The 13,130-nt window shown below is 35.4% G+C and overlaps 1 protein-coding gene across 3 annotated transcripts in view; it reads right to left on the bottom strand.

Annotated features, from left to right (window-relative positions):
• LOC113114946 (FXYD domain-containing ion transport regulator 5-like) overlaps positions 1-12,884 on the bottom strand; it is a 28,191-nt gene extending 15,307 nt beyond the window's left edge. The window contains exons 1-6 of one of the 3 annotated variants that reach the window (XM_026282074.1): positions 12,451-12,884; positions 12,093-12,214; positions 9,997-10,091; positions 9,691-9,892; positions 3,406-3,462; positions 642-709 (exon numbers count right to left, since the gene is read on the bottom strand). In XM_026282074.1, coding sequence (XP_026137859.1) covers positions 642-709; positions 3,406-3,462; positions 9,691-9,812 — 247 coding nt within the window. In that variant the 5' untranslated portion in view covers positions 9,813-9,892; positions 9,997-10,091; positions 12,093-12,214; positions 12,451-12,884. Of the gene's footprint in view, positions 1-641; positions 710-3,405; positions 3,463-9,690; positions 9,893-9,996; positions 10,092-12,092; positions 12,215-12,450 lie in introns of those variants that run through there. The other 2 variants (XM_026282075.1, XM_026282076.1) reach the window with 2 other exon arrangements.
• Positions 12,885-13,130: the final 246 nt, after the last annotated feature.

Raw genomic sequence — 13,130 nt, 5'->3', positions numbered from 1 at the left:
CATGGAGTGAAAGTGGGGTATGAACATAATTCAATGTCTCAACGGAGCTATCCATTAATATATTCATACTGGCAATAGCTTTCAAAGTAATATTTTTTACATGATAGAAAATGGCATTAACTATGCAACTTTATAAGCTGTCATAAAATGAGAAAATATATATATATATATATTTGCTTATTTTTACATTTTCCTAACTTTCTTAAAAACATTGAATAAATAAACATTTATTGTTAACATTCCACATTTATTTGTTCCTATTCTATTTTATTTTGTGGCCTCCAAGACCTTTTTCATTAGAAGTAGCCACTTTGATCTATGCGAGGGCAAGCATGTATTGAACTGTGGCGGTGTGCTCCATTTTCTTCTGCAGGTGAGTGAGTGTGTTTACTTGTTCCTAAAGACAGATGGTCCTCCGGGTCTTACATGATCGATGGATCAGATAAACGAATAGGCTGGTCCACAGTGACCCCACATGCTTGAATCACGTGTGCCTGTGGCTAAGCATATCATTTTCTTTTCTATCTCTACATCTCTGTCTCTCTCAGACGCTCTATTCTGCTTACCTTGTGGCATCCGTGTAAGCTCTGAAATGCCAAAATAAGCGTATACTTAAATATCAACGGTTTGATTTCACTTACCTTGATGTTCATTTTGCTCCTGCGTCCCACATCCAATCAGAGTCAAACAAAGCGTAGCATCTGCCAGTCTGTCGCAAAAGAGAGAATATGGGAGTCGGTTAGAAGGTTGACCACGCCCTGATGTCACACTTCCTCTCTCTGAGGCCTCTCGCTCTGTTCACATCTACCAGTCCTAATTTATGCTCGTCTCATCAGCTACTGTCTACAATTCAAACTGTGTTAATGCCAGCCTCTCTCACGTTGTGTGTATCAGCACTGTAACTCATTGTCTCTAACCAGCTGCACATTCAAAATCTATCCTGAAAACAGAATAAAGCCTGTATCTCTGTATATCCAATACATACAGGTCAAAAGTGTATTACTATTTGATACAACTAAAAATACTTTTATCTAGTTATAAATTTCTCTCCTGCATGGCGTGCACTGTTCTCCTTTAAACGATTTACATACACTATGACATACACTACTATGTAGGCTTCTCTGAAAATAAAAGGAAGGAAACCATGTAACCCACAACCAGATGCGGTAACCAAACAGAACACGGTGTTCCAGAGGTTGTCATGACAGCAAGGCCTCCTAAGCCTTAAATTAGGTTAGTCTACCATCACAAAAGTACTGAAACTTTTTTTCATTTAATATGTTTTAGCCTTCTCAAAAGAGCTGTAATGAACATCACACAATCTCTGAAAGCCCTCCTCCTACACACTCCAACATTTCTTGAGAAAGAAATTCAATTTTGCAGTTCTCAAATGATCAACGTCCTCATCTGTCCCTCTGATTCAATAGTAGGGTAAAGCATGGTTAACTGAACCCACCTGGTATAAATAGACCACTGCTTTGTCCTCCACATTAGACACCTACACATTATATAAATCACACTGTAAACCTTCTGTTCGGAAACAATAAACAACAGAAGCTTGCCAGAACTCAACAAAGAGGAGGCAGACCACCCCGTCCCCATGTCACGTTCTCAATGCTGACCCCCGCAATCCCAAGATTCCTTCCTCTCCTCTTTTTACAGAACGCTGCAATTTGTCACAGTATTTTCTCTTCCTTTGCCTTGTCTGTTTTGATCTAAAAATAATAATAGTCCAAAGCATTATAATATTCAGTTTCCAAAATATGGAACGTTAAAGCAACACGTTTTTATTTTATTTATTTTTATAAATTTCATACTATAGAAGTCAAAGTCTACCATTAATTGTTTGGCTACAAAACATTCTTTAAAATATCTTCTTTTGTGCCCAAAAGCTGTAAGAAATTCATACAAGTCTATAAATCCTACACCGTTTAGACTTAACATTTTTGCATAGTGAATGATAAAATGGGTGAAACAAAAGATTTTCACTTGTTTTATCATTCATTTACCATACAAAATGTTTAGGTCTAAACGGTGTAGATAGATAAATAAAAAAACTTGAAGTTTAATACTTAAGATAAGAAGAAGAAGAAGAAGAAACAACAACGTATCAAGCTATTAAGTTCTCTGCACTATGGTCTCCTTATGTCGGTCCGATAAACGTAGTTCAGACTGCATGAAAAAAAAAGTGTTATTTCCACAAAAACTTTTTATTAACTGAAGTGGAGATGTAGGTCTAGTCAGTTTTTCCCCTGTCTAGCACTACCTAGCTTAATAAAGAGAACAGTTTTAACAAGGCTGATTTGGAGCACCACTTAGCCTTGAGTGCATGTCTTTGCATTTGACAGAAAAAAGTGTCAATTAGGGACCAATGTAGCCATGATTTGTTGTTGGTCATCGCAGGATGGGACAGATGCATCATTATGAAATGATGAAGAAATAACTAGCTGTAAAACAACAGCAAACACAAACAAAATGATGTGTAGAGCATGCATATGAGTCCAGTAAATCTGTTCAAGTGCATTAACATTTAGACTGATTCAGTTCCAGACTTTGTGAACTCATTTTAAGATTGCTTTAAGTGAAAAGTCTTCTCTTTAAAGCAGTAGTTCATGCTGAAATAAAAATGCTGTCATTAAATACTCAGGTGGATCTCATTTTCTGTGAAAGAATTTTTCAGATCAGGTTTATGCGCTGGATCAATCAGTTCGTTCAGAGGACTAACCTCCAAAAATGTTTTCAATAAATAATGACTTACATTTTTGTCTGTTCCTCAAACAAAGTCATGATATGACTTCAGTAAAATGTATGATTCATTTTGGAAAAATGTGAGATATATTATATTGAAACTTGTTTTTGCCACAGGATAAAAAAAAATAAAAAAAAGGTTTCAAGGACTTCCTTCTGGAAATAAAAGTTGAAATACGACTAACTCAGATTTGTGAGATAAAAACTCAAAATTAGAATATATATATATATATATATATATATATATATATATATATATATATATATATATATATATATATATATATACACATATACATAAAAAAAGTAAAAATCGTTAAAAGTTGCAATCACCTTCTTTAATTATTATTTTTTCTTCAGAAACGGGCTGCCATGGCTCCATGGCTTTCACTATAAATTACAATAATTTTCATTATTGATAGAATATCTGTGACTCAATATATTCAGTAATACACTGACAAGACTTTTTTATATTAATATAATTAAAACAACAACAACAACAACAACAAAACATTACAAATTGATACAATGCACAAATCAAACTTCTTTTGATGGGATAAGTGCAAAAGAAACACCTTTCCAGATGAGTCTTTGATTTCACCAATTTGGCTAAAAACACATGCCTTGATTATTATTGCGTGTTTTAGAGGTAATTACCTGACTGAAATCTTCTGAGGCGCCTGTATAGAAACATCTTTTCGGTTGTCAAGTATCCTAAAAAAAAAAAGATGGGAAATAAAGCTGTTCGAGAGTTGGCCTGCTATAGTCTGTCAGTTTCAATCACTTTTTAATGGTACTTTTTGTTGTAAACTAATTAGTGGTTCTTGCATATTTTTTATAGCCATAAAAACGAATGATACATCAAATTGCGCAGCTTGTTGAGGAGCGGTATGTTATTGCTTTTCAAAGCGATTGGGTAAATGATTTCAGCCTGGCACAACAACACAAAAGTCACTGGTATTTTCTTCAGAAAGCATTCAGATCTTGTTCTGTGTATCATGTATCATATATATTATAAACAACTCTGAATCTGCTACTATGTAATGAACATAAGTCTGTCTGAGAAAACAAAGATGAACCGCTGCAGTTGGAAAAGTCACAGCTATTCACACATTCTGCTCTGTAGCTATTCTTAAAAAAAGATTCTGCGCATTGTGAACAAAGCCACGTGGGTAATATCTGAGAATAACCATATTTGCAGAACTTTATCATCGGTGATTATGCAGTAAATTGTGTTTGCTTACTGTGTTGGCCAGCTCCACAATGCTCTGATTGTTAATGCACTGCGTTTTGTGTCATTTTCAAACAGTGAGTGAACAGAAACCAGGAACCAAAACATACTGCAGCCGCAGAGTAATGGGAGATAGACTGCAAGCCAAATTCAATCAAAATTCTTATTACCTTAGTTCGTATTGCTTTATTATTCCTGTAATTTTAAAATCTGCCGTGTGAAAAGACAATTTTGATAGAAAAGTTCAGCATGCAAATTCCATTATAAAATGTTGCTAGTTTGTGTTGAAGTGCTTATGAGCTGACGGCAAACAGTAAAAGGTTGTTTCCCAGCAACCCGCCACCAACCCGAGAGAGATACGGGTCGGATGAGTTACAACAAGCAGAACCGAGCTGGACGTGCAACTAAAACCCTGCATTTGATGCTCAAAACCAATCTTTAAAGCGAGAATAAAGCAACATTCACTGTAGCCTAGACAGAACAGTTTATATCATCCAAAAAGTGCCAGAGAAACACTATAAATTAGCCGGATTCCCCTGCTTCCCTGTCCCTGATGAACAACCTAGAATTGTGATTAATGACAAGTCATCTTTTATATACACATATAAAAAATAGATTAATCTGTCCTCTGCAGAGAAAAGTCATTTTTCACTTTTCAAAGTTAGAAAAAAAAAATGTGCAGAGTCAAGCGTTCTGCGGGCCTTTAACAGCGGTGACATAATCTATGTGTGCACAGCTGCAGCTACTGTAAACCTACTGGATGTAGTTTATTACAGTGCTCTACCCACAATTACCTGCGACAGATTTGTGCATGAAAGCTGGTTGGCCGTCGCTGACCATGCAGAGAGAGCTAAATTTACACAGCGCATCAAAATAAACTGCTTATTGCAGGACACCGGTCCTGATTTAAGGTAGGCTAATGCGTGGATGTAAATGAGTAAATGAGAAGACTGACACTGCAACAATATGACAGTAATATGAGGAAATTTCAATGCAATCAATCATTAACTAAAATTCTAGATTAAGCTTCTGTAGTAGAGTTCGTATGAAAGAAGTTAGTGTGACCCTGCATTGTGGACAATAAAAAATTTTCTGACGAATATGAAGCCTTCTACAATTTGTACAATTTTAGCAATCCTATAAGATCACTGCATATCACACTTTGCGACATGGATCTAATAAACTTGGATATGACATGCATGTATGCTGTACAATGATGACCTACTGATTCGTACGCTATGATGCACGTTACTATAGAAGAATAAAATGTCATCAGCACGCGCTGGTACACAAACAAAAAGAGCAAGACGTATCACACTTTGGTTTGTATGTGTGAGGGAAAAAAAGTGGAAGGGGATAAGAGCTTGAGGTATGCAGTTGTATGTTTTAGCATCATGTTTCGTTGATTTCATTTCGCATTTTTATTGGCTGGTCAATAAACATGGGTCATAGCAGCAACACACTGTGCGATGATCGTGCTAAATTTCTGACACTGTCAGAAAACCAGTGTGGGCTATATTTGGTGGCAAGGCTAATACCATTCACATTAAGTTATGAAAACATTATTTCTGAATGTTCTCTGAACATTCCAAAAATATATATTTTTTAATGTTTTAAAAATGTTTATGCTTATTAAAGGAACATTCTATTTTTTGGAACATTCCAATATTATGGGAATGTAACCTGAATGTTCTTACCACGTTCTTAAACCAGCAGTAACATTTAAAAAATGTCAAACTAATGTCCTAAACTAAAATAAATAAAACATTAGGCTACTGTTTGGTTTATAATTTTTGCGAACATTATTAAAGACCAGACAACTCTAAACAAAAGTTGCTGGAAGAATATTTGTTCATAACTTGCCAAAATGTTCTAAAAACATTCCCTGTTACACCGTAAAAAAATGTCATTTTGTAATTCTGCAATTAGTTATAACAAACTAAAGTTAGTTGCAATAAATATCTAATTTTACCATGTTCACTAAACAATGTGTACTTCTATGTTTTAAAATATTTAAAAAGTATAGCATGAACACTAAACAACACATTATTACTTTTTCAAATGTTGAATTTAAAGTTGCTGGATTTCACAATTTACGGATCATAATCAAGTATTCTGCATAATAATTTTATTGCCCACAAGATAAACATCATACATCCGGAAAAAAAATAACAGCACACATTTCCTTATCAAGCAACATGATTTGAGGTTTATGTCCACAGCAGAAATAGAAGAATTATACTCTGAGTTTTAGCACATCTTATCTTGTTAAATCTTACATTTCCCAATATTAAAGCAACATTTGTTAGGATATAATGAACTGTGGCTGCGCTCTAAATCTAAAAAAGCTAGAGCTTTGGCACTTTCACCATCATTAGACAGATATACAATAGAGATCTGAGAGAATTTGCCCTTGGGCAAAACAGTATTTCACAGCACTGGCCAGATGATGATCCAAATGAAAGGAGAGGCAGTTTAGATGGTGTTCTTTTCCACTGGCGTGAGAACACACACGTTGATTGAGTTTGATTGTGTGTGTGTAGGAGTGTCTGTGTACAAAGACTTGTTATCATGTGACAGATTACAACATTCAAGCTCAAGTGGGAAAGTTTTAGTGAGGGCTTTGTGCTTTCGTCTGTGTAGCATCTGTGACACTTTTCATTGCTCTCACTGCTCAAAAGGGAAATGTGAACATACCAGGGGAAGCAGGGATATCTTTTTTTTTTTGTACAGAACCTTGACTGTTATCATCGCATCTACTATTGTTTACTTATAAAGAATCACATTTCATGAGAAAAAGAAAAAAATTCTCAGAATTTGTACCTGATGAGCTCAGACAAGCATTACATTAATAAAGTAATTCCTCAAGGATTATGTTACCAAAACATAGTGTGTAATTTCAGCAAGATATGCTGCTGTTTAATATGTATGTGTGTGTGTGTGTATACAGTACAGACCAAAAGTTTGGACACACCTTCTCATTCAAAGAGTTTTCTTTATTTTCATGACTATGAAAATTGTAGATTCACACTGAAGGCATCGAGGGCTATTTGAGCAAGAAGGAGAGTGATGGGGTGCTGCGCCAGATGACCTGGCCTCCACAGTCACCGGACCTGAACCCAATCCAGATGGTTTAGGGGTGAGCTGGACCGCAGACAGAAGGCAACAAGTGCTAAGCATCTCTCGGGGAACTCCTTCAAGACTGTTGGAAGACCATTTCAGGTGACTACCTCTTGAAGCTCATCGAGAGAATGCCAAGAGTGTGCAAAGCAGTAATCAAAGCAAAAGGTGGCTACTTTGAAGAACCTAGAATATGACATATTTTCAGTTGTTTCACACTTTTTTGTTATGTATATAATTCCATACATAATTCCACATGTGTTAATTCAGTTTAGATGCCTTCAGTGTGAATAAAGAAAACTCTTTGAATGAGAAGGTGTGTCAGAACTTTTGGTCTGGACTGTATATAGATAGATAGATAGATAGATAGATAGATGGATAGATAGATAGATAGATAGATAGATAGATAGATAGATAGATAGATAGATAGATAGATAGATAGATAGATAGATAGATAGATAGATAGACGCACACACACACACACACACACACACACACACAAAATACTTATTTCTATTATGTTATTTGCAATGGTTCAAAGCCAAAGATCTCCTTTGGCACGCTAAGCTCACTGTAACTCTTGGATTGGAGAAATTTACTGAACAGCATCATGGTTAATGTATTCTGGTTTGCATCATATTGTGAACAAATGTTCTTTAATAGAGTTTTTTTAGATCTCTCTCTCTCTCTCTCTCTCTCTCTCTCTCTCTCTCTCTCTCTCTCTCTATATATATATATATATATATATATATATACACATTATGTAAATATACATTTAAATACTACTGTTATCAGAGAACATTCAAAAGCAACATTTCCATAATGTTTTCAAAGCAAAAATAATTAATGTTCTCTTAATGTTAACATTACATTTGTAAAACACTTAAATTGGAGTTTTAGGGCCACATTTACTAAACAGGGCAAATTACCGTAGTCATACTATACTAAGGGCAGCGCAAATTAGTGTAGTTGCAAATAAGCAGAGCCAGTCCTCTTATGACAAAGGCTCAGAATAATTTAAGACATGCTCTTTGGGGCATTAAATAATGGTGCAAACACCAGTGATCTGATAAGCTAAAATGTTAGTTAATTGTGTTGGGTGATTAATTTTATTTCTCTCCTCCCATAAATTTTGGGTCTGAAAGGGAAACCCCTACAAATGCATAGTCAATAAGGTCAAGCGCAAAAATAACTGTCCAGGCTTTCTTCATTGCACATCTTTACAAGTAGCGTGACTGTATTTTGTTTTTTTAAGTTATAATTTTGGGCATTTTTATGCTTTTAAAGGATAAGAGAGTAGAGCACTGACAGGAAAGCATTGTGCAGAGAGAGGGGACCAGGATCAGCAAAGGACCTCAAGACGGGAATTGAACTCGGGCTGCCACAAGCACAGTTGCGCTATTTGTTAACGCACTCACCACAAGGGTATCGCCGCCAACATGACAGTACTATCTTAATGGCAAAAAAACGAAATCTGGCCATAAAATGTTCAGAGAACATTCAGAAATAATGATTTTATAAACTAATGAGAACATTAGCAAAACATTCTTACAATATATTGTTGTTAGTTGGAACAAGACTTTGCCTGTATTTTTTCCTCCAACAATGCAAACCGTTCCAGAGGAAGTCAACTCACATTGCGTCCCTCCAAGCAACACATCACATTCCTAAAATAATCTCTGTTTATGAATAAATTGGCTGAATGAATGATTCAATGACTCATACTCTCAATGACATTATTGAATCAACAGTGGACTGACTTTAACTGAAATATTGACTTTTGGCCTCTTTTTAGAGCTGCTTTACAGCAGAATTGAATTTTATTTGCAATATACTCCACAAATTGTACTGTAAAAAGCGCTATATAAATGAAGATGACTTGACAATCTTGACATGCTGTGTCTCATTTTGAATGCCATATTTAGGCTATATTTATTTGATACAAAAAGTTATATTTGAAAGCATTAAACTGTGCTTACTGTCTATTGCAATGTGTGCTATAAAAATAAATGTAGTAATTAAATGTGTCTTTTATCTTCTTTAACCGTGAATCACTACAGTTTTGAACAGTTACAAACAAACCATACCGTGGTCGAATTTAACTGATTTTAAGAACCTTTTGATATATCTGCTTCACTGTACAGAGCAGTTGTATACATGGAGAAACAGCATGATGAATGCAAAACAGAAAACTAGACAATAAAAATATACAACATAATAACATTTCTTTTAATATCCTGCTGTACTACCTGATATAATTAACACCCCGTCCTTGATTTGCATAACTTTGCTGAAACAGTTGCAAGAGTGATGTTTGTTTATCTGAGTTTGAGGCCTCTTAGAAATACAACAGAAGAATGAGAAGATAAGGTGAAACACATCTCCCGGAAGCTAAAGATAATCACTAATGGTTTATTTTCAATATAAGCCTTTATCTTTTATTAAAACAACTAGATACCCAGATGTTCTTCAGTATCATGGAAATATTAAAAACACAGGTATTTCCTCCACCATAAGGCACCTGCAAAGTAGACAACATTAAACGTGCCTAAAAGAGGGTGGTAACTATGGCAACAACGATAAGTTCACACCTCCAGACGTCGTGGCTGCTTGAGGCGTTTGACATGGCAGGTGAAACGGTCAATAGGACAAGTGGATTGTGGGTACACAGAAGAGAGGAGATGAGATCGGCCAACCTTAAGCCATTGGACATCTGCTCCCTGTCACGGCGGAGCCAGGGCAGAGGGTCACGGCCAGGGCTCCACGGACATGAAGGCCAATCTCAGCATTGCACTGGAGGAAAAGGGAGGGAGATTGCAGAGGTAGTTTGCGTGCCAAACAACACTAATAAAATCTCAGAAATTAAGAGCCACAGAAGACAATGGGTTATAGACTACCTTTGATTTACAATTAAACAAGCTGTTACGGCACCGGACAGAAGCACTGGCGTCCTTCCCAACGTGTAATTCTCCATCCATTCTTGATAAGCCAGCTTAGTTGAAAGCACCCAGCAAATTAAACAGAAGAAACAAGACAAATTTAAAATAAATATTTCAACCACTGAATAAAAGTTGGTAATTTGCCACTTTGACGCTCTTTTAAACTCATACTGATAAAAGACTAATTTTCTTCGTTGGAACACAAAGGAGATGTTTTACGGAATCTAAAAGCTGTTCTTTCCCATAAATTAAAGGTAGATCACCACCATGGTCTGTCGAGATCCAGAAAGGACTAAAAAGCACAATAAAAGTAGATTTAAAGCATTGTGGTACTGTTATGGACGTGTGCTGAAGTCTGACACCGAAGAGAAAAAATTGTTGAATGAAGTTATTTTTGTTTTCTTTGTGAGCAAAAAGTATCCTCGTAGCTTTATAACACTGAGGTTAAGACATTGATGTGACATGGATTATTTCAAAGATGACCTTTCTGGGCCTTGAACATGTCAGTTGCATAAGTGTCTATGAAGAGTGAGAAAACTTTCGGATTAAAAAAAATATATCTTAATTTGTGTTTCTATAGTTATAAGCAAAGGTCTTATGAGTTTGGAACGACATGAGGTTGAGTAATTAATGGCAGACTGTTTGGGTGAACTATCCCTTTAAGGTAGTAAAGTTTTTTATTATTATTGTGATATATACAAAGACACTTAATTATTTTTTAGAGAGTAAGATTAGGAAAAGCTTGACGGCCATTTTTCCTGTTATATGGAAAAGTGTAACATGAACGTTCTGCAAAACATCTAGTTTCTCACAGAAAAAAAAGAGAATATTATGTGTTAGGAATGACATGTAGGGGAATACATGATGACAGAATTTTTATTCTTTTTAAGGCAACCTTTTTCTTCCCCAAGCCAGCAATCTTGTCTCAGGCCAATAAAAAATTTAGCCTTTGCCTAGATTTTTTTTTTTTAATTCCTCGTGATGACATAAACATGACAATAGCACAAATGTGTATCACTGAAGGCTGCTGTTGTTGTTGTTATTGTAGTCGGCTTCCGCAGGCTCAAGAATTTGAGACTTTTATCCTCGTTCTCACAGTCAGAGACTTCCTCCTGGGACAAAGCTCCACGCTTTCCAAGAATCCCAAGAGGAATGCATGCCATCAGGAAAAACCATTAGACTCAGGGTAGTACCTCATCACTTAAAAACCTGCATTATATAACACTTGTGTTCTTATCAGATTATTATTAGTCACACTTTACATAATATCTAATTACATAACTAAGTCCTCAGTAATACAAATGAATGACCTAATATGCAATTACTAGAGTAGCTTGTAATTGCACATTGTTATTGCTATTGTAATTGATATTAACGTGCAACATTTTTTCTCATTTTTAAAGGTCATGTGTGCCGACGGAAATATCCTTTCTTCTACACACTGTCTAATATGCAGAGACAACAAGGCTCAGTCTTTTTTACATTTATGAATTTAGCAGACCATTTTAATTTAGTTTGAAATTAAAATTACCAAGGGAAAAAAACTACAAAATATATCCAGTTCAAATAAATGTTGTTCTTTTGAACTTTCAACCCATCCAAAAAAAAAATAAACGTAATAAAGCTGAAAATAATAACGCTTTGCATCTAAGGAATAAATTACATTTTAAAGTAGAACATTATTTTAAATAGTAAAAATATTTCACAATATTACTATTTTCACTGTGTATTTGATCAAATAAATATTGGATAGCATAAGAAACTGATTTGCTAAAAAGGGAACATATTGTATGGTTGAAGCCGATCAAAAATAAATAAATAAATAAACAAATAAATAAATAAAAAAGCTTCTGATTTAGACCAAATTAAAAACAAATTAAATATGTATTTAGATATTTAAATATTTATGGTGAATTTAAAATGCAAAAATAGAACAGCCAACATATTTTAGACAAATAATAAAAAAAGTAAAAGTGAAAATGTTTTATCAACTCATAAACCCAAACTGGTCTCAGGGTAGAGCTGGTCTAGACCAGAGCACACATCAGCCTCACTATTATTAAACCAGCTCCCCTCTGAGCTCAAATGGCAAGTCTGTGTCTCTTCTGCGGCTGTACACCATAGAATCATAAACTCCTGCTGTTACGTCCACATCAGCTTTACCGTACACTCTTCCCTGTGGAGAAAAGTGGAATAAACGACAACTATAAACAAAAGAGAAACTGCAAACTGTTCGATAAAAAACATTAAACCACTGTCCTACAGTTCCACAATTATGCAATCATAATGGAGCCTGTGTATATCATATTCTTTGAATTAAAATGAATTTAATTTAGACAGAAAATGTAAGCTTTAAAATGACACTATTTAACAAGTGCATCTTTCTAGATGCATCCAAATGCACACAGTCACCTCATGGTAGGAGGATTCTGTTGCTCGTGGATGAAATTGGGCTACAGGGGGCATCAGTGAGTAGCCCCGCAGGTCCTCATCCGTCGCCCAGCTTCTCACCTCCTCATAGTCATGAGCGAGAGGGTTTGTGCCGTGTCTGCCATCTGGAGGGAAAGAAACTCAGCACATGATTACTTCAACCGTGTACTTCAAACTGCAAACACGTTTTAATTCTTAATTAATCCGTAACCAACTGTCACTGGAGGGGGTAGCTCAAATATTGAAAACTCACTTTGCATAAAAACAAAAGAGCTTTTAAAAACAGAAAACTTGAAGTAATCTAAAATGTCTCCCCTTACACAATCACAGAAAAAGAAAATATTTCTTTGTTATGGCTGCTAAGGCAAAGATCACTTTAACTCTCACTCACACTCAGGTTTGTTCATATCCACAACTTAAGTCATGTAGATGATCGATTTGTTCACAAACTTCCACTGAAAGACGGACCTGAACCATACAGTCTCTTAGCACCCACGATCCCTCAGTGTTGGGGAAAGATGCTTTTAAAAGTAATGCATTACAATATTGCATTACTCCATGAAAAAGTAACTAATTGTGTTACTTAGTTACTTTTCTGAAAAGTAATGCAAGTCACTTTTGCTTTACTTTTTGTTACCCGTGTAGTAAAAATTAGTACTCTC

Source organism: Carassius auratus, chromosome 15 (genome assembly GCF_003368295.1).
Source record: "Carassius auratus strain Wakin chromosome 15, ASM336829v1, whole genome shotgun sequence".
NCBI classification, from domain to species: domain Eukaryota; kingdom Metazoa; phylum Chordata; class Actinopteri; order Cypriniformes; family Cyprinidae; genus Carassius; species Carassius auratus.
This window is presented reverse-complemented; position numbering and strand designations above follow the sequence as displayed.